The sequence below is a fragment of the Myxine glutinosa genome, chromosome 7 (assembly GCF_964187855.1).
Source record: "Myxine glutinosa chromosome 7, kmMyxGlut1.1, whole genome shotgun sequence".
Classification (NCBI taxonomy): Eukaryota; Metazoa; Chordata; class Myxini; order Myxiniformes; family Myxinidae; genus Myxine; species Myxine glutinosa.
The window spans coordinates 25,740,212-25,761,112 of record NC_136267.1 but is presented as its reverse complement, the minus strand read 5'-3'; the positions used below and the strand labels follow the sequence as shown (position 1 = coordinate 25,761,112).

At 50.7% G+C, this 20,901-nt stretch overlaps 1 protein-coding gene across 1 annotated transcript in view; it reads right to left on the bottom strand.

Moving 5' to 3' along the window:
* Positions 1-20,901, bottom strand: part of LOC137430713 (transmembrane protein 163a) — a 57,359-nt gene that overhangs the window by 29,109 nt on the left and 7,349 nt on the right. The window contains exon 2 of the mRNA XM_078782655.1: positions 10,471-10,562. Within this exon, the coding sequence (XP_078638781.1) occupies positions 10,471-10,562 (92 nt within the window). The remainder of the gene's footprint in view (positions 1-10,470; positions 10,563-20,901) is intronic.

Below are 20,901 nucleotides of genomic sequence, written 5' to 3'. Positions count from 1 at the left end.
ACTAAAAAGGAAATAAAGGAGGAGGTAATGGAATTGGTACAAGGTCTGTGCTCGAATCGTGATGATGTGCTCGCTAACCAAATAAAGAGTTTGCAGGTGGGGAAGGAGGTGCGGAGACGAGGTGCCAAGGTGAGTGGTGATATATTCGGCAATGTATATGATGTGAGGAAAGCTTCAGTCGGCTTGGGGGTTGATTTGGACCCGGGTGTTCGTGAGAGGCCGTTGGCGAAGTGTGCGACAGGTACGGTGTGCGAAAGAGGAGGTGTGCGAGAATGTCCGACTCTGGGGTGTGTGAGGAAAAAGTGCGCGCCAAGGAGTGAGTGTGCTATCGAGAGTGAGTCGGTCATAGCGCGTGTGCGAGGGAGCACATGGAAGCGCGGTGTGGTGAGTGTTACGGAGGAAGTAACGGGAGAGTGTGCGCAAGAGAGTGCGCGAGAAAGGTGTGTAACGGACGGGTGCATGGGGAAAGAGTGCGCTGTCAAGAGTAAGGGAGAATGCACGCCTGTGGTGAGTGTTACGGAGGAAGTAACGGGAGAGTGTGCGCAAGAGGATGCGCGAGAAAGGTGTGTAACGGACAGGTGCATGGGGAAAGAGTGCGCTGTCAAGAGTAAGGGAGAATGCACGCCTGTGGTGAGTGTTACAGAGGATGTAACGGGAGACTGTGCGCAAGAGGGTGCGTGAGAAAGGTGTGTAACGGACAGGTGCGTGAGGAAAGAGTGCGTTGTCGAGAGTAAGGGTGAGTGCGCTGTCAAGAGTGGAGGTGAGAGTAGTGAGAGTGACACGGAGCGTGAGTTGGTTGTGACAGGTGAGCGAGGATGTACACCTGGAATGGAAGGATGCACACCTGGAATGGTAGAGCGTGTGTGGGAATGCACACTTGAGTTGGTAGTGAGGCACGTGGTTGGGTGTGCGAGTGAGAGCACACCTGTGATTGTCACAGAAGAGGTGACGGAGAAGGGGGCGCGAAGAGGTGTGTTGGTGAGGTGTGCGAGCGACGAGTGTGTGCAAAGGTGTTTGGTGGTCAGGTGTGTGACCAAGTCTGTGAGCGGAATGAGTGTACCTGGGTGTGTAAGAGAAGGTGCAATGACGAGGAGCATGGGAACAGCTGGGTGTATGAGCAAGGAAGGGGTAGCGTATGCGTGTAAGCATGCAGGTGAGGCATCGACGGTCACCGGGTTAGCGGTTAGAACGACATTTAGCCGAATCGGGCCCTCGGTGCGCGTCGGGCAGCTTCGCGTGCCGCGAGGACCAGCGGGGATCCGAACCACGGCGGGTTCGAAAGGACCGCCGTACGCGATCCACGCTGGGCCTCGCTTTGAACGGCCGCGTCCGTGCTCCACTAGGCGGAGCAGGCAGCCCAATAGGAAGGGTCGTCATGGCGACCCCTTTTTGGTGAGACATGCCGGCAGGTCGAGATCGGTCCATAGGATGGCTCCGTGCCGAGGTGGTGCGTGGGATCTCGGCCCGGGTAAGCGTCCTTCCCTGCACCGAGTGCCGGACGCATCCAGCCGCCGGCACCAAACAACCCGCATTCATTGCTCGGCTTTACAAAGCCAGGCTGTGGAAGTGAATTGGCACACCGAGAGGCACTAGTGAGTAGACTGTGTGACGAGGTTAGTGTTTTGGACCCAAAATTAGAAAAAAGCAAAATTTGATGATTGGCAGTAAGGATTGGCAGATGATTGGCAGTAATTGGAAAATTTTTGATTGGTTGGAATTTGGAGGGCAAAAATTGATAGTGGGACCTCCCCGATGTGGTGGGATGGCCAATCCACCATCCCTCACAGCGGGGGGGGCAAAGGAGCACTAGTCTTATGGGGTGTATGGCAGTGAAAACTAGCCCGGGAGGGTTTGGATAATGTGTAGGGCCCTAGAGATTGACATTAGGTAACGTTAAGGTTAGTTAGTGACAATGACACCTGTAGTGGGGACGCAGGTAGATTAGAGTGGATGATAATGACGTGGGAGCGCAATAATGTAAGGGGCGACTGGGAAGCGCAAGTTTCAGAGGGGAGTAGTTAGATGAGATGATGCCGTGTGTTAGAGGATTTGAAGTGTATGGTGAACAGGTGTGATTGAACAGGTGTGATTGCACAGGTGTGCAACTGAACAGGTGTGGAGCAGAGTATGAGTGAGTGATGATGATGAGTATGGTGCTGACCAAATGGTCCAGGAAGAGGAGGAGGGTGCAGGTGGCACCAGGTGTGAGTGCACAGGTGTGCACCAACAGGTGTATGGAATACATGGTTGTGTGGAATACATGGAATGTGGAATATATGGAGTCTTGGAATGGATGGTTGTGGAGTGAGTATGGTGGAAACAATGGAGTGGAGTGGATGGTGCGAAGGTGTGAATGGGGGAAGAGTGGACCCCCATCACGAATACCCGGGGCGGGTCGTGTAAGTGTTAGGTAGAGGGTATAGGTAAATTGTGGTTGGATATTGGCATCTGTGGTGCGGGTGGAAGAATGATGTTTGAATGGGTGCATTAGTGTTGTGGAAATGGCTGGGCGTGTAGCCTGTTAGTGTGTGTAGTTGGTTTGGGCACTCCACCACTGTGAGGATGTCGGCCAGGTGAGGCCGCAGGTGGGCTCTGGGAGCCGGTAGAGTTGTTGTGGATGGGGCCCGAGGATCCGGAGGACGGACCCGGGTAGCGCAGTGCCAGAGGGCACCAAGAGGTGACAGAGCCAGGAGGGGCCTTCCCCAGTAGATAGGTTAGGTTAAGGAGCAGGTAAGCTCGGGTGGCAACTACAGTGGTGGAGGTGTGCAGGTGGGTAGACCTGCTGGGAGTGCTACACGTCACAGCCCAGAAATTGTGCAAGGGCACCGGGAGATGAATCGGGGGAGTGAGACCCCAAAATGGAGAAGCACCACAGTTTGGTCAATGGGAATTGGTTTTTAGAACCCATAGCGTAAGTTGGCCAATGGATTGGCAGGGAGAGACCCCGGGTAGTGTAAAGTGTGTTAAAGTCATTTAGAGGATAGCTAGGATTGAAGTCTCCTCGCACCATCTACATCCACTCACCTGAGGTGACAGGTACCTCCACACCATGCCAGGTTGGTTTAATTATTTTATTGTGCAAATGTTTTGGATTGTGAGACGCATCATGATGTGGGTGAGACATTGTGCTTTGTGTTCCATCTCTCCCTCCTTATGAGGATTGGTGATGAATTGGGTGATGGCAAATTTTGGCTAGAGGGATTGTGGTGACGAATTTGATAAGGGAAATATGGGGAGACGTGACAGTAGCGACGAATTTGTAAATGTGTAGATTTTTGTACATATGGGGTAAGGGCAAGGGTAGTGTAGGTGACAGGGGGGGGTGACGTACGGTAGGGACGAGCTTTCTCACTTCGCCCTCCGTACGCATTTCGCCTTGCATTGCCTTGTTTGATGTGTACCCTTGTGACCTTACCCCTCGCTCATTTGTCTTCCCCCTTTTGTCTCCCACATGACCTGTGCGCCATTGGGCGCCGAGGGGAGCGTGCGTGAGTCCGCCATTGTGCGCCCGGAACTCCCAGAACCAGCTGTCTGCATCGATGCGCCACATGATGGACCACATGTCTGTGGCCGAGCACCACTTATGGACCCCATGGGTTGGGGCATGGCCCCTCTGCTGGAACCGGCCATGAGGGCCCGAAATCTTGCTGGCGGACCTTGGCCACAGGGCACTGATGCCCCACAGGCGAACCACACGTAGTCGGCCCTGTGGGCCATAAATAAAGAAAATAAAAACGGACACGTTAGGTGCATTTTATTGCAAATAGGCCGCCAGGAAAAGAAAAAGACAACAACTGGAAGAAATAATAATAGCCAGCAGAGGGAGCCGAAGAGCAAGAGACCACCTGCAGGGTTAGGGGTTGTTGGTTTATTTTTATTGATGAACTGTGGTGACTGCACCGATGGGTGCTTGAGGGTGTTTTGGTGCGTTTTGGTTGCTTTCATGGTGCATTGATGCAGAGCAGACTGTCTCCCCCCCAGAAAGAACGATCACAGGTCCTGGGTTAGTTTTGTAAATAAAAGTAGCGTCAATTGTAAATAATGCTCCCCACCGTCAGTGTGTAGTTTGAAGACCATTCCGCAATTCGGTTAACTGTGGGCGTGAGTCTGTTAGGCAGGGTGCAATGGAGCAGCGGGACACATTTATTTATGTTTTAAAACTGTCGCACTCAGGGTCAGGTTAAAAGTAGAGGGAACTACACCTACGTGTCACACTAAATAAGAGTTGTAGGCCCGGGAAGTGCCTAAGAGGAGGAGGGTGCAGTGTTGCGGATATGAGGACTGTATTTTTTATTGTGTGCTTTATTATTATTATTGTTTATTCTGCGCCTCCTGCCTCCGGAGTTGTGTAAAGATAAAAAGGGCGTCTCGGTAGTTATTCCATGAAACACCACATTGCAGGACCCGATAAAACCCTTGTTCAGTAGCTTATATCTTATTATGTGTTTTAGAGTAAGGCCTTGTCTTCCATTAAAATGACACTCCATTGCACCGAGTAAAAGAGATAGATTCCCTTCATTCCCATTCCCAAAAACCTCCATTTCCCCTTTCGTAATGGCCAAGCCTCAATTTGTCAATTACATCCCCTCCAAAACCGCCATTGACCACGAGGCAGGGTTGGGGAAGAAAGGCGGGTCCCCACCTCGTCAGAGAGGGGAGGAGTGAGCCAGCCCCACTCGACCAACCATGAACAAGGGGTTTGGCTTGAGAGGGCGGAGAGAAAATGCTTGGGGGAGGTTCGCAAAGGGTGAAGGGTGGGGGTTATAAAACCCGTTGCATCAGCCCCCACCGGGAGTGGCGAAAAGAGACAAGCAGATGAGTCCAGGCGAGTTGCAAAAAGGTCCAAGGCTGAGCTGAGCTGCGTGGTGAGGTGCAAAGGAAAGAGCTGGGTCGTCAGAGCAGAGCTGAGTTGTGAGGTCCAAAAGCAGAGGTCATCCAGGGAAGCGCAAAAGCCTGCTATTCATCACCTTGCTCGCCAGCGGCAGCGTCTACAGCAGCAGCAGCAACAACGCTCGCCAGCCGCTTAGGGGCCTGGACGGCAGTTCGGAGCAGGGCCGCGAAGGAACGGCGGCTGCAGAACGTGCGGATCGTGCTGCCGGACCCAGTGGACTTTCCTCTCCTTCCATTCAATCCACTCTGCAATTCCCCGCGTGAGTCTGTGTCTTCGTTTGTTCTGTCCTGGGTATTAAGTAAGCCTGTTAGATAAGCTAGTAATTTGCACTATGTCGCCTGCGTCTCATGTCCCCTGTAAATAATCGTGACTGTTCTTCTTGCTTGTGTATGTGTACATAATAAACCCCGTTACTCTTCTGTACGTCTTCTTCTTCCTCTTTGCATTCGGTCACTTTAGAGTTTTCCAGATTGAGTATCTGTGGCGCGATACGGCCAACGTTTGGGTGAATCGGGTGAATCGGGTTTAGTCGGGGAACAACTGTTCGGCCGCGGTTACACCACCGCTCGGTAAAAAATAACATCTAATCCGCGGACCGTAACAATCAACCATCTTCTCAACATCTCAAAAATAACATCTCAAATCAACCATCTCAATCAATCAGTCTCAACCATCTTCCACCTCTTAACCATCTTCCATCTCTATATATAAATATATATCTATATATATGAAACACAGTTTGTGTGTGTGTGTGTGTGTGTGTGTGTGTGTGTGTGTGTGTGTGTGTGTGTGTGTGTGTGTGTGTAATGTTACCGATAGACTCCGAAACGGAGAGGCTCACGTGCTTGATATTTGGCATAGACATGGCCAGTGAGCCTGGGACGAACATGGCCGAACTCAAAATATTTGACGATCCATATTTTTTATTCATATTTACCTCAGCGCATTTCAGCGAAGTACCCGCTAATCTCAGCCGGTGTCAGAACAGCTCGCTGATTCGCTCAGAGCGATCACGTGATGTTCCATCCCCGCCGCTAGAATGATTCGCTCAGAGCGATCACGTGATGTGACCATTGCCATTCACTCCACATAGGTGGAGATGCAGTTACCGGGCGCCATCTTGGTTGGCATTCGATGCTGGGCGATGGTGATTTCCGTCACACGTTTGCACGTAATTCAGAGCGAAAAGCGCTCGTGTTTTGTGTCGATTTTTGTCGATTTTGTGCGATATGAATTAAATGTCTTTGATAGGGACCGGTAATTCCGCCAGGGGCGCTGCGCACACTACTTACGTCACGCTGTGCATGGCACTCTGTGACCGCCGTTGCGGTGCAATGCTTTGTGGGCAAATCGTTTTTATGCCATGGTATGTCATATTTTGGACTTAACCACTCTTCATGACTGATCATGTGACATCTACACACTCATGGCTACCACCGAGACGGTCCTGGTTTCATGTGAGTAATATTTACCATATTTGCTCGATTTTTGAAACCGATGCATGCAAATATCGTGTCTATACCACACCTAAAATATGTTTTAGAAAGAAGAAGCACATCTCCCCTTTGAAAGTGCCCCCTGAAGTGTGTCCAGGTGGAATTTCTAAGTCGTAGGTCTTAGCAACTCTCAGCAATCTTTTACCGCATGGATTTATCTCGAGTATTTACTAAACTGTGCTAAGTTGAAGTTGCGTACATATTTCAGCAGTTTTCAATGTAAATCGGTGTAATGTAACCTGCCCCTTCCCCCCTCCCCCTCCCCTCCTACCCCTCCCCCTCCCCTCCTACCCCTCCCCCTCCCCTCCTCCTCCCCCCATCCCCCCTCCCCCCTCCCCTCCCCTCCCCCTTACTCCTCCCCCTTACCCCTCCCACTCCCCCCTTACCCCTCCCCCTCCCCCCCTTACCCTCCCCTCCCCCCTACCCCTCCCTTCCCATCCCTCACCCTCCCCATCCCCTCCTCCTTCCCCCTCCCCCCTCCCCTCCCCTTACCCCTCCCCCCTTACCCCTCCCACTCCCCCCTTACCCCTCTTCCCCTCCCCTCCCCCTACCCCTCCCACCCCTTCCCATCCCTCACCCTCCCCATCCCCCCCTCTTCTCCCCTCTCCCCCTCCCCCTCTTCTCCCCTCCCCTCTCCCCCTCTTCTCCCCTCCCCTATCCCCCTCCCCCTCTTCTCCCCTCCCCCCCGTTCCCCTCCCCTCCCCCCGCCCGGCAATGCCGGGTACTTCTGCTAAAAGCCGGGTAATGCCCCTCCCCCCTCCCCCTCTCCCCTCCCCTCCCCCTACCCCTCCCCTCCCCCCTCCCCCCTTCCCTACCCCTCCCCCTCCCCCACCCCTCCCCCCTCCCCCTCCCCTCCCCCATCCCCCTCCCTTCCCCCTTACCCCTCCCCCCTTCCCCTCCCCTCCCCCCTTCCCCTCCCCTCCCCCCTACCCCTCCCCCCTCCCACCCCTTCCCATCCCTCACCCTCCCCATCCCCCCCTCTTCTCCCCTCTCCCCCTCCCCCTCTTCTCCCCTCTCCCCCTCCACCCTCCCCCCTCCGCCCTCCCCCTCCCCTCCCCCTCCCCCTCCCCCTCCCCTCCTACCCCTCCCCCACCCCTCCTACCCCTCTCCCTCCCCCCCTTCCCCTCCGCCCCTTTCCCTCACCCCTCCCCTACCCCCCTCGAACATCGAACATTACCACTGACGCCACCAGCCGAGTCATCGCAACACCAAGCAAGCCGGGCCATGGTGTCCGCCCCGAGAGGTGATGATTGGTCAGGGCGATGGACTGCTACGATAGACTCTTTGATTGGAGCGCGCGCGGACGTCACGTCATCATACGACGTTCGAGACCGGGGAACAAAAAGGCTGAGGACCGCCATTTTTCTCTCTTGGTACTGGCTGCGTGGTGGACGGTAGCATTGTGGCAATACAAGCAGTCGCATTTACCCTCTCTTGGCCTTGGGTTTTACGGCAGACGGTCGCAGCTCGGGGACTCTGACGCTCTTGGTTCATGGCTTCGTGACGGCTCTGTGCCATGCCGTATGCGTTGGAGAGACCGCGGTGCTTTGTGGAGTGGACAATGAGAAAGGAGCGAGGGCCTGAGAGCTGCATGTCGGCGGCTGGAGTGAACGCAGATGTGCACCAAGACCTGTTTTCCCGCACGGACTCGGGGAGCCGTGTGGCGGCCGGCGCAGTTTGGGGACCGCTTGGGGAGACCGCGGAGTGCAGGCAAACACACCACACACACCTTTTATTACTTTCATTTATTTTTCCCCTTATGCTGTTTTACGAGTCCGTATGGGGGCGCCCCAAATAGGAATTTTAGGTTACCGTGAATATCTTGTCCCCTGGCATTTATTTTTTATTAAACCCTTTATTTCTTGCATTTTAATTCTGTGTCGGTCTTGTTTGATTATGGTGGTTCGAGGACGCTCCAGTGGAATCCATGCAAGTAAGAGCCTTGCTGGCCTCCACCCTCGCGCATCTACCAAATAAAACACAATGTGTGTGTGCGTGTGCGTGTGTGTGTGAATTTGTGTGTGTGTGTGTGTGAATTTGTGTGTGTGTGTGTGTGTGTGTGTGTGTGTGTGAATGTGTGTGTGTGTGTGTGTGTGTGTGTGTGTACACGTTTGTGTGTGTGTGTGTGTGTGTGTGTGTGTGTGTGTGTGTGTTTGTTTGTGGTGTGTTTGTTTGTGTGTTCGTGTGTCTGTCCCCCTTCATAAGGCTAGGTTTAAAAGGCTTTGTGTAGTGCTTTCGGAGGGATTTGAGTGGTGGGGAGGGGGGGGGGGCGGGAGGGGGGGAGGTTAAGGGGAAATCTTTGAACACAACTGTGTGTCAACTGGTTAAAAGACCAAAAAGACTGAGGACCCAAAAGGACCCAGAAGACCCCGAAGCCCCAATGGACCCCAAACACACAAACTACCCTGCAGACTGTGAAAGACACAAAATACCATGAAGACCCAGAACACCCCAAGGACCCAGAAGACACCAAGGACTCTGAAGACCAAAAATACCTGGAAAACCCAAAATACATGGAAGACCCAAAATACTCCAAGGCCCAAAAGACAGAAAAGACCCTGAAGACCCTGTGGAACCCAAAGACCCCAAGGATACAAAAGACCCAAACAACCCCAAGGATCCAAATGACAGAGGACCCAAAAGACCCCAAGGACTCAGAAGACCCCCAAAGACTCTGAAGATCCAACATACCCCAAAGACCCAAAATATTGAAAAGACCCTGAAGACCCAATGGACCCGAAACACCCAAACTACCCCGAAGACCCAAAATACCCTGAGGACCCTAAAGACCCAAAAGACTGAAAAGACCCTGAAGACCCAATGGACTCCAATGACCCAAAATACCCAGAAGACCCAAAAGACTCTGAAGACCCAAAATACCCCAAGGACCCAAAAGACTCAAATTACCCTAAAGACACAGATGAACTAGAAGACCCAAAAGACACAAAAGCCACAAAAGATGCTGAAGACACTGAAGAGCCCAAGGGCCCAAATGACCCAGAGGACTCAAAAGACCCCAAGGACTCTGAAGACCCAAAAGAAGAGTAATTATGCCTCTTACATTGGAATTGTAGATGGTGGCTTGCAAACTAAGCCTCAAGTTCAGTGTACAGAAGCAGTATTTTTTTTAAATCACAATACATACAAGGCACAGGGAGGTGAAATTTGCTGCACATGATGTGCAATGCGCTCAGAGTAAAACGAGTGTTCGTTTACGTCTGTAGGATGTCTAACAAATAAAGATGATATAAGCACACCTGACACTAGGCCCAGACTTTAGACTTTGGCATGCTCACGTGGCTGTACCTTCAAAAACCGTTCCAACCCGTCATTTTTTACGGGCTTTATACTAGTATTAAATAACACCACCATTGTTGGACTGAACGCCTCGGAGTGTAAAGCTCGGTCGGCCATTCGTCACCCAGGGGATCTTAATCCCCCCCCTGGTGAACACGACAACATGCAACTGCAATGATTATTAAATGCTGTCCACCTGTCACGTTTTGGCAGCCCCTACTCCAATGAAGAGATGAAATGCAAAACCACCTCTACTTGGCATCCCACCATAGTTGCACACCTTTGTAAACTGCCAGATGATGAAAACCTATTGCTCAAACTGTCTGCCGATGCAAACCCATACTCGTCTTGCCAGTAAAGTATGGCTCAATTGTAACAACCTAAATATAGGAAATGCAACACCAGACAATCAGTTGAACTAGTGAGTACTGGCGTACTCTGATAGTATAATCACACATGTTGCCATAGGTATATTTAGAGGAGATTCAGAAAATCTGGGACCCTCATGTCTAAAAAGAAATACACAATTATTTGATTAAAACACCAATTCAACAATGACGGTGACATTTAAAAATACTTTATTGCTTGTCTCCCATAGAGATTTTGGCCAAATATGATGTATTACTACATGCCGAAGGTCCTGGCAATACATTTTTGACAGGTTTTAGAAACCTGTTCCTAACAACTTACCCTTTCCCCACCCCTTATTGTCAAATCACGAATCTGCTCCAATATGGTTGTCTATTTAACCACAACAATTAGCAAAAATTCAATACACCACTTAACTGGTACTCTCTGTGGGCGGAGTGCACGGCTCCTGCCTTGCTGTAGCGCCAGACAACGATGATAGATGACAGCACATCCAAAAGGGCATCAAACTGCAGCACAGAAGCAACGACAACACAATTAAGTTTCACAGTTTTCTAGTAGCATGCCATCCATGGATGCAAGGAATACGGTGTTTCGTCCGGACGTTACTGGGGCTTACCTTACCAATGTACTGCCCTCATGTCATAGCAGTCGTCTTAACTATCCCCACTACAACTATCGGGGATGCTTCATCGTGGTGGTTGCACCGCCCAACACAAGTCGGGGGCCAAATCTTCCCCATTCTTCACTACTGCCTGGATTCGTCAGGGCGGCATAGTCATGGTCAGACTGCCTATCGGTCCCCATGGACCGGCCCTCTCTCTTTGTCTGTCTCTCTGTCTGTCTCTCTGTCTCTCTCTCTCTCTCTCTTTCTCTTTCTCTTTCTCTTTCTCTTTCACTTTCTCTTTCTCTTTCTCTTTCTCTTTCTCTCTCTCTCTCCAACCACGTGATTCAAGGTTGCAGCAGGTTGATCAGCATCTCAAGGAGATTGGGATGGGCCAGATATCTGCCTGGGAGATGGCCAGCTGGAGGCCCCTGGAGTACTGGCGGAAAGTAGATGCGGTGACACACTGCTCGGGCGCATGCTCCCATATCTGACCTGATGGACAGGGTGCTTCATCAATGTGGGTGGCGTCGCTCAGATGGACATTAAACTGGGCGTTTCGTCTGCCGGCATTAGTAGAGCATTTACTGATGAGTATTTGGGTGCATGAACATAATCAGACCCGAAAAACTCATGAACTTATTTGATGATTTTCAAGTCAAGTTTCATAAGATCCCTCCTTCAGAAATATATGTGAAAATAAGTATAAATATAGATAAATAAGTCAATATATTTATTTTGTGCTGCTTATCCTATTATAGTAGGAAAAGGTTCAGGGCTAAAGGGACTTTTTTTTGGTTGTTGTTTGTATACAGAATCGAGGCTCGTGAAAGAGCTAACATTTATTTCACAAACAAATCAGACAAACAAAATATATAAAAAGAGGGAGCGGAAGACAAGATGGGGAGAGAAGGGGAAGCACACAAACACAACATTTGAGAGCTATAATATACGACAGAATACAGTTCTTCAGGGGAAAGTTTAAACATTTTTAAATTGAGCAGTGAAAACTATCTGGAGAAATGGAAAATGGAAATGGGGGTGAAACACGTGATCGAAGAACGAACGAACAAATAAGAACAACGAATAAACGAATAAGAACAGAGAAGGAATTTGTTTTTGTTTTTTTTGAGTTGAGATTTTAAACAAGGAAGTATGGGGTGAAAGACTGGGACAAAAACAGAGAACGAAAGTAAGTAATTGCAGCGCAATCGACGGACCGCTGCGAGAAAAACAAAGCCTCAAGGTCGGACCCAGCAGCCTACTAGTACTCGGCCTCAAAATACGCGACACAAATTAACCGACGATTTTGTATACAGGTATGAAAAATTAACACCGAGAATCTTTCTAAAGACACACTATAGGTACACACACCGAAAGATAGATACAGTTTCGACAAAAACACAATTGTGAAAAATTACTTAACTTCGAAAGCGTGCGCGCATGGACAGCTTCGAAAAAGACGTGACCTCCAATCAGGTCACGGACACTTCGGATGTGGAACCGATCTTTCAATTAAAAAAAATCTAACATTCTCCTTTCTACTCACTATTTAGTTCTGTCATCATCGTCTGGGATAGGTGTCATAACTGGAGCTCAGGGTCCTCATTATCAACTACAACTGAGTATATCATATCTCCAAGTTGGCCTCAAAATTCTGTTGCTACCCTGGAAGTTCTGCTCACCTGGAAGTTCTTCAAAATTCTGTTCACCTTCACTCTTTCAGTCCTCTTTTCTCCCGCCTCTGGAACAAACTCCCTCACTCTCTTCAATCCCACTCCTCCCTCCAGGTCTTTAAAACAGCTGTTCACCACCATCTCTTATCTTCCCCCATCGAAAACCATGATCTTTTCTACCCCCGTTAATTCACCCCAGATCCACTTTTTTGAAATACCGACTTCTTTCCTGGAAGTCCTAGCAGTGTCCTTGTGTTTTATACCTCTCCCACCCCCCCCCACCCCCTTTCCCATGCCTCCTCCCCCCAAACCCTCTCCCTCCCACAGATCTCCCGATGTCCCTGCTCTCAAATGTTGTACTTGTGTGCTTCCCCCTCTCTCCTCATCTTGTCTCCCGCTCCCTTTATCATATGTTTTAATGGTCTGTTTGTTTATGTGCGATTAATGTTAGCTCTTACACGAGCCTCGACCTTATATACAAAAAAAAAGGAAAAAAAAGTGTGTAGCTCTTCTGGACCAAGTCTTTTGTCAGTGGTACTAATCTGAAATGGTGTTTAAGGCCTAAATTTAAAGTTCCATGCAATATGGCTTCCTACTTTGAACTGCTGCTACTACTTCTCATCTCTTCTCCTTCAGACTATGAAATTTTTGATACTCCTTATCATTAGCAGCTCTTTACAGGAAGCAAAGCTGAATCTCAGTCCAAATGCTCCAATGGATTTATAAACGTTTCCTTGAGATTTAGATTAAGTGTAAACGTGTAGTCATATTGACGACAAGCAAAAGTACCCAGTGACGGGAAAAGCTAGCCATGGTGGTGGCGAGAATAACTACAGAAGATGTAAGAAAGTCAGGCAGTTGGCCAGGGGAGTCCATCCATTGTGTAGTGCTCAACTTCACCAAAGGTGGCGCTATTCAAACCAACTGCAGCAGCAATGAAGTATACTCCATAATTTCTTCTGGGGATTTCCCAGCGGCCGAAGGAGCCGCTAACCCCCCACAAACCTGGCCGGTACAACCTTTTACCATTGTGATAAATTTGGTCCAAATCCGTCCAGAGGTGTTGGCGTGTATAGGTAACACACAGACAAACAGGCAGATTGACATTTACAGTTATAGATATGGTGTTTTTAAGGATTATAGGTTGGAGACAGCTTAACTTTAAGCATTTCCTATCTTGTAAAACAAGCATTCTGAGTATTGCGCTGCAATACATGTCCCCTACCGGCAGTCTGTCGTCAGGAAAACCGCAAGGTCGCTCCGTGGAGCAGCCTGCACGTATTGCACTGTGTGAATTATATAATTACCAACTCACGGTCTGAGGTAACCCGGCTAAAAATTATCCGATTTGCACCAAATAAAGTTCATGAATGGTTGCACAGACCCCTACTTCTCACTAAAAGGGGATAAGGAATGTAAATCGGAGTTAAAATAAGCCCGCAAGGTCGCTCCGTGGAGCGGCCTGCACGTATTGCACTATGTGTGAATTATATAATTACCAACTCACGGTCTGAGGTAATTTGGCTAAAATTATCCAATTTGCACCAAATAAAGTTTATGAATGGTTGCACAGACCCCTACTTCTCACTAAAAGTGGAAACAGAATGTAAATTGGAGTTAAAACAAGGAATATTGTTACAGACGCGGTTTTGGATGTTAGTTTACCGAGCGGTTTGGTATGACCGCGTCTGCACAGTTTACCCGATTATACTCGAACGTTGGCCAAATCGCGCTACGCTAGATCAATGAAGGAAAGGACACAACGGCTGGGATTAAATGACACGACACCAGGGGTACAGTTCTCAAGACCTCCGGAGGAGGTTATAATATGGATTTGCAGAATGTTTAGATTACACTGACAAGAGGTACAGCATAGGAAGGTGGGCACTTAAACACGGCCTTATCTTAGCCCCGACAGACCACAGATAAACGGGACAAGACTGACTCACACAGGGATTGATGGCAAGGAGGGGCAGGTAGTCGATGGCTCAAGGTGCACCTTGGCTCAGGGGCAGAATCGACCCGGTCCGGTCCAGAGATGCGGGAGGTCTCTCTCAGCGCTAGAAGGTGACGTTCTTTCTCCAAGCTGGGGGCGCATCTCACGTCACCTCCGGTAAGTGGCTGCGTATATCCAGCGGGGAGTGACACGCCCTCGGCTCGTTAGCTCCGCCCCAGATGGAATCGGTCCACCGCTTCTTATTGGGTGCGGGGGGGTTACCGGGCTCCGCCCTTGACGAGGAGCTGACAGTCAGCCCCTGTGTGGTAACCCCATCGGAGCACATGGTCAATGGCGGCTAACCAAGCCGAAGTGAGGACGCGCACTCCCCGCGCCGCTGTTGTTGTTGTTGGTGTTGTTGTTTCATGAGATGATGGGAGGATGCGGAGATGAGGTTGTGGGGAGGTATTGGGAGGTCCTAAACTCACTACTGGTGCCATACAATCACATTCTGGTGCAACGAAGAGTCAGAATTAATGGAAACGAGTCCTTAACTGACATAGACTAAGAATAACTAGCAAGATGTCCTATAGTTGTCTACGTGAGATGCGGTGAACCTGGGCACGACATTTAATGGGGGAAAAAGGAGAAGGTCGGGGCTACAGAGTGTTGTTTACAGACAATGGGACTAGGGAATGGGTGATTGGGGATAGTTGGGGAGTATTGGGGAAATAGGGGAATATTTACAAGCGGATATGGATGGAGGCCAAATCCCATATCCGCAACATTGCACCCTTCTCTACCTCGGGGCGTCCCGACCCGATAAATCTTTACCTACGTTAGTGTGGCACTCAGATGTAGTTCCCTCTACTATTAACTCTACCCTGAGTGCGACAGTTTTACAGATGTTTACAAATGAGTAAATATGTCCCCCTGCGACGTTGCACCCTTCTCCTCACAGAAACACACCCACAGGATAACCGAATCGCGGAAAGAATTCTCAAACTAAACATACAGCCGGTAGGGAGCATTATTTACACAAGACTACGCTGATATTTACACTACGATCCAGGACCTGTTTTTGGAGGAACACATGCAGATGTTATGCATGGAGAGAGCACGCATGCCAGCATCGATACACCAACCCACGAGTGCTCTGTGGCCCTACGGCCTTTAATAATGTTCAGAGCACCCCGTTCAAGCACCAAAAGCACCACCCCATAATGTACAGTCAGCACCATCCGGTGCACCAATAAAGTGTTCAACAATCACCGGTGGTGTCGCAGCCGGCCGATGTTTTGCCGCTGGTCTTGCCTTCCTGTGGTGTACTTGGCCTTCTGACTTCTTTAAAAATAAAGAAAGGCGCCAACCGCGTCCATTTCTATTGTGGCCGTCAGGGGGCCAACTATTAGTGGTTCACCTGTATGGCATAGGTGCCACGTTGACCCATAGGTCCATCAACGGGTGGTGCTTGGCCGCAAAAGACTGCGGTCCATGGTGGGCGGCCACAAAAATTGCGGTCCATATGGTGTATCGATCCAGGCAGCAAGCAGCGAAAGTGCAGGCCCACAACTGCGGAGCCAGCACCTCTCTCTCCTCTCTCTCTGCCCCAAAGCCAGATCCTCGGAGGTGGGAGACAAAAGAAGAAGACAAGTGAGTAAGGTGGTAAGGGCGCAAAAGTGCACGCAATGCAAGGTAATGCACACTGGGGGCACATGGGAACCAGGTGAGACAGGTACGTTCCTACCGTATGCCCCCCCCCCCCACCAGGTAACCTACATTGCCCCTCCCTTACCCCTTACTGTACCCACAAAACACAACACTACCCATAAACATCTACTTTACAAATCAACAAACGTCCCTACTGTCTTCCCCGTTCCTCCCATAAACCAAATTCGTCTTCTCTCCCTCCTATCCAATCAAATTTGCCATTTCCAACTCTCATCACAATTTGCCATCTCCAACTCAACATCAAAATTTGCCATCACCAATTCATCATCAGTCCCTCCTAAGGAGGGAGAGATGGAATCACCCCAATGTCTCATCCACGTCGTGATGCGTCTCACAAATCCAACAGCAACTCTCATTTCCTGCACACAGAACAAAGAAAACACAGGTGTGGAGTCATCATCATCACCTCAGGTAAGTGGCTGCGTATGGTGCGACAGGTTCATCAATCCTAACTATTTCCTAAATGACTTTAACAACTTTACATTACCCGGGGTCTTTCCCTGCCAATCCATTGGCCAACTTACACTATGGGTTCTAAAAACCAATTCCCATTGACCAAACTGTGGTGCCTCTCAATTTGGGGTCTCACTCCCCCGATTCATCTCCCGGTGCTTCGCACAATTTCTGGGCTGCGACGTGTAGCTCTCCCAGCAGGTCTACCCACCTGCACACCTCCACCACTGCAGTTGCCTCCGAGCTTACCTGCTCCTTACCCTAGCCTATCTACCTGGGGAAGGCCCTCTGGCGCTCTCCCCACTCGGTGCCCTCTCTGGCACTGGGCTACCCGGGTCCGTCCTCCGGATCCTCGGGCCCCATCCACAACTCTACCGGCTCCCAGAGCCCACCTGCAGCCTCACCTGGCCGACATCCTCACAGTGGTGGAGTGCCCAAACCAACTACACACACTAACAGGCTACACGCCCAGCCGTTTCCACAACACTAATGCACCCATCCACAATTCCATTCTGCAACCGCACCACAAATGCCAATATCCAACCATAATTTACCTATACCCTCTACCTAACACTTACACTACCCGCCCCGGGTACTCGTGAAAGGGGTCCACTCTTCCCCCATCCACACCTTCGCACCATGCACACCACTCCGTACCACTTACTCCAACTCTCTCCACACCACTCATTCTCTGCTCCATATATTCCACACACCTGTACTTGCACACCTGTGCACTCACACCTGGTGCCACCTGCACCCTTCTCTCCCCAAGCGCATTCGCGCTGATCCACAACACTCACTACTCATACACTGCTCCACACACATGTCCAGTTCTCACACAGCATCATCTCACCTAACTACTCCCCTCTGAAACTTGCGCTTCCCAGTCGTCCCTTTAAACTATTGCGCTCCCTCGTCATTATCATCCACACTAATCTACCTGCGTCCCCACTACAGGTATCAGTCACTAACTAACCTTAACGTTACCTAATGTCATCTTCGCTAGATCCCTATCAATATCCTAACCCACCCGGGCTAGTTTTCACTGCCATCAACCCCATAAACTATAGCGCATTTGCCCCACTTGGGAAGGGTGGCAGGGATGCCACCCTTACCCACCGGGCCCATCGCTCACTACCAATTTTGCACATCAAATTTCAACAAATCAAAAATTTGCCAATCACTACCCATCCTCTGCCAATCATTACTGCCAATCCTTTGCCAATCATCAAATTTTGTTTTTCTCTAATTTTGGGGCCAAAACACTAACCTCATCACACAGTCTACTCACTAATGCCTCTCGGTGCGCCAATTCCTGTCCAAAGCCCGGCTTCGTAAAGCCAAGCCATGAATGCGGGGTGTGTTGTGCCAGCGGCTGGACGCGTCCCGCATTCGGGGCAGGGACGGGGGCTTACCCGGCCCGAGATCCCACGCACCACCTCGGCGTGGAGCCATCCAATGTCCCGATCTCGACCTGCCGGCACGTCTCAATAAAAAGTGGTCGCCATGACGACCCTTCCTATCGGGCTGCCAGCTCCGCCTAGTGGAGCCCGGACGCGGCCGTTCCAAGCGAGGCACAGCGTGGATCGCGTACGGCGGTTCTTTCGAAACCGCCGTGGTTCGGATCCCCGCTGGTCCTCGCGGCACGCGAAGCCCGGCACGCACCGAGGGCCCGCTTCGGCTAAAGGTCGACCTAACCTCTAACCCGGTTACCGTTGATGCCTCACCTGGATGCTTACATGCATACGCTACCCCTTGCTTGCTCATACCTTTCCTTACACACCCAGGTACCCTCATTCCTCTCACCGACTTGGTCACACACCTGACCACCGAACACCTTGGCACACATTCGTCGCTCGCACACCTCACCAACACACCTCTTCGCGCCCCCTCCTCGGTCACCTCCTCTGTGACAATCACAGGTGTGCTCTCACTCGCACACCCAACCACGTGCCTCACTACCAATTCCAGCGTGCATTCCCACTCACGCTCTACCATTCCAGGTGTGCTTCCTTTATCACCTGTCACCACCAACTCACGCTCCGTGTCACTTGTACTACTCTCACCTCCACTCTTGACAGCGCACTCACCCTTACTCCCGACAGCGCACTCTTTCCTCATGCACCTGTCCGTTACACACCTTTCTCGCGCACACTCTTGCGCACACTCTCCCGTCACACCCTCTGTAACACTTACCACACCGCGCTTCCATGTGCTCCCTCGCACACGCGCTACGACCGACTCACTCTCGACAGCACCCTCACTCCTTGGCATGCACTTTTTCCTCACACACCCCATGGTCGGACTTTCTTGCACACCTCCTTTTTCGCACACCAGACCTGTCGCACACTTCACCAACGGCCTCTCACGAACACCCGGGTCCATCTCGACCCCCAAGCTCAGTAAATCACCTGGCGCATCATACGCACGGACCATATTGGTCACCACTTACACCGGGTCCTCTTCCTCTTCGCTTCTCCTCCATCACCTGCGAATCCCTCATCCGGTTAATGAGCACATAATCACGATCCAAACACAGACTTTGGACCAATTCTTTTACCTCCTCTTTTATCTCTTTCTTATCCTCTCTCCGTCGCTTCTTAATTTCGCTCACCCCTTCTTCCACTTCTTCTAATTTCTGCTTCACCTCTTTTATGTCCCGGTACGTCTCCTCAAGCTCGTCCTCTAAGGCTACCTTGACCGTTTCCATGTGCGTCCTCACCTGCCGGTCCTTCGTCTCCATTACCTCTATCACCTCGTCCAACCTCGTTGTCAGTCCCTCACGTACCATCTGACATTCCCTCTTCGTCGCTACCAAGTCATTTTTTAGGTCATTTTGTGTCGCTTTTAACCCTCCTATTACCGCTGTGTTCTTCTTTACCTGGTCCGTTAGTTCTTTTTGTCCCTCTGTCAGTTGTTCTACTTCCTGCGTCAGGTCCTCTATGCCCCCTTGTAACTTTACAGTCCCCTTTCTCACCTCTTTCTCCATGTGCTCCTTACAGTGCCTCACCTCCTCGCGCACTCCTCCGACCTCCTCACTCACTCCTCTTCTGATCTCCTCTCCCATCACTTGCATCTCCTGCCCAGATGCCACCCTCATCTGCTCCATTTCCTCCCTGTGAGCATCCAGTTTGGTTTCTACCCCCATTCTGACCCCCTCTATCTGCTGCCCCATTTGTTTAACTTCCCTTTCCGCTTGGTCCCTCATGTCCCTCAATTTGCCTTACATACTGTTTTCTAACCCCTCTAACCCCTTTTGCATCCCTTCCATTTGATTCTCTTGAGCGGCCATTCTGTTTTCTACCCCCATTAACCCATTTTTCACCTCTTTTATCCCGTTGTCTAACCCCTCACCGGTACCCCTCGCTTCGTCCCTCATTACCCCCATTTGGCCCTCTAATCGCTCACCCTGAGCATCCATCCGGTTCCCCATTACCCCCATTTGGTTTCCCATTACCCCCAATTCGTCCCTCATTGCCCCCATACTGTTTTTCATTTCTTCATTATTCTTGTCCATAAGGGCCTTCATTTGCATAAGAAAAAGGTTCAAATCCACCGGTGGCGCTACCACGGTCGCGGGCGCGGTCGCCGTGGCCATGTGCGAGGCGCCATTTTGCGTGCCCGCAACCTCGTGCGCGACGACGCCATTTTGTGACCCTGCTACCCTCACTGCTTCGCTCTCCTCATGTCCCTCAATTTGGTCCTGGATCGACCCTGCCTCACTCTCCTCTACCGGAACCCAGCCGTCTTGGTCTGCCATAGCGCGACTTTCAAAATTCGGGTTTTTTTTTTTGTTTTGTAAAACACAATCAAATTTCGCCGTTATAATTTCGAGCGCGTAAAAACGCGCTCCGGATCGAATCCCACTTCCCGACACCAAATGTTACTGACGCGGTTTTGGATGTTAGTTTACCGAGCGGTTTGGTATGACCGCGTCTGCACAGTTTACCCGATTATACTCGAACGTTGGCCAAATCGCGCTACGCTAGATCAATGAAGGAAAGGACACAACGGCTGGGATTAAATGACACGACACCAGGGGTACAGTTCTCAAGACCTCCGGAGGAGGTTATAATATGGATTTGCAGAACGTTTAGATTACACTGACAAGAGGTACAGCATAGGAAGGTGGGCACTTAAACACGGCCTTATCTTAGCCCCGACAGACCACAGATAAACGGGACAAGACTGACTCACACAGGGATTGATGGCAAGGAGGGGCAGGTAGTCGATGGCTCAAGGTGCACCTTGGCTCAGGGGCAGAATCGACCCGGTCCGGTCCAGAGATGCGGGAGGTCTCTCTCAGCGCTAGAAGGTGACGTTCTTTCTCCAAGCTGGGGGCGCATCTCACGTCACCTCCGGTAAGTGGCTGCGTATATCCAGCGGGGAGTGACACGCCCTCGGCTCGTTAGCTCCGCCACAGATGGAATCGGTCCACCGCTTCTTAT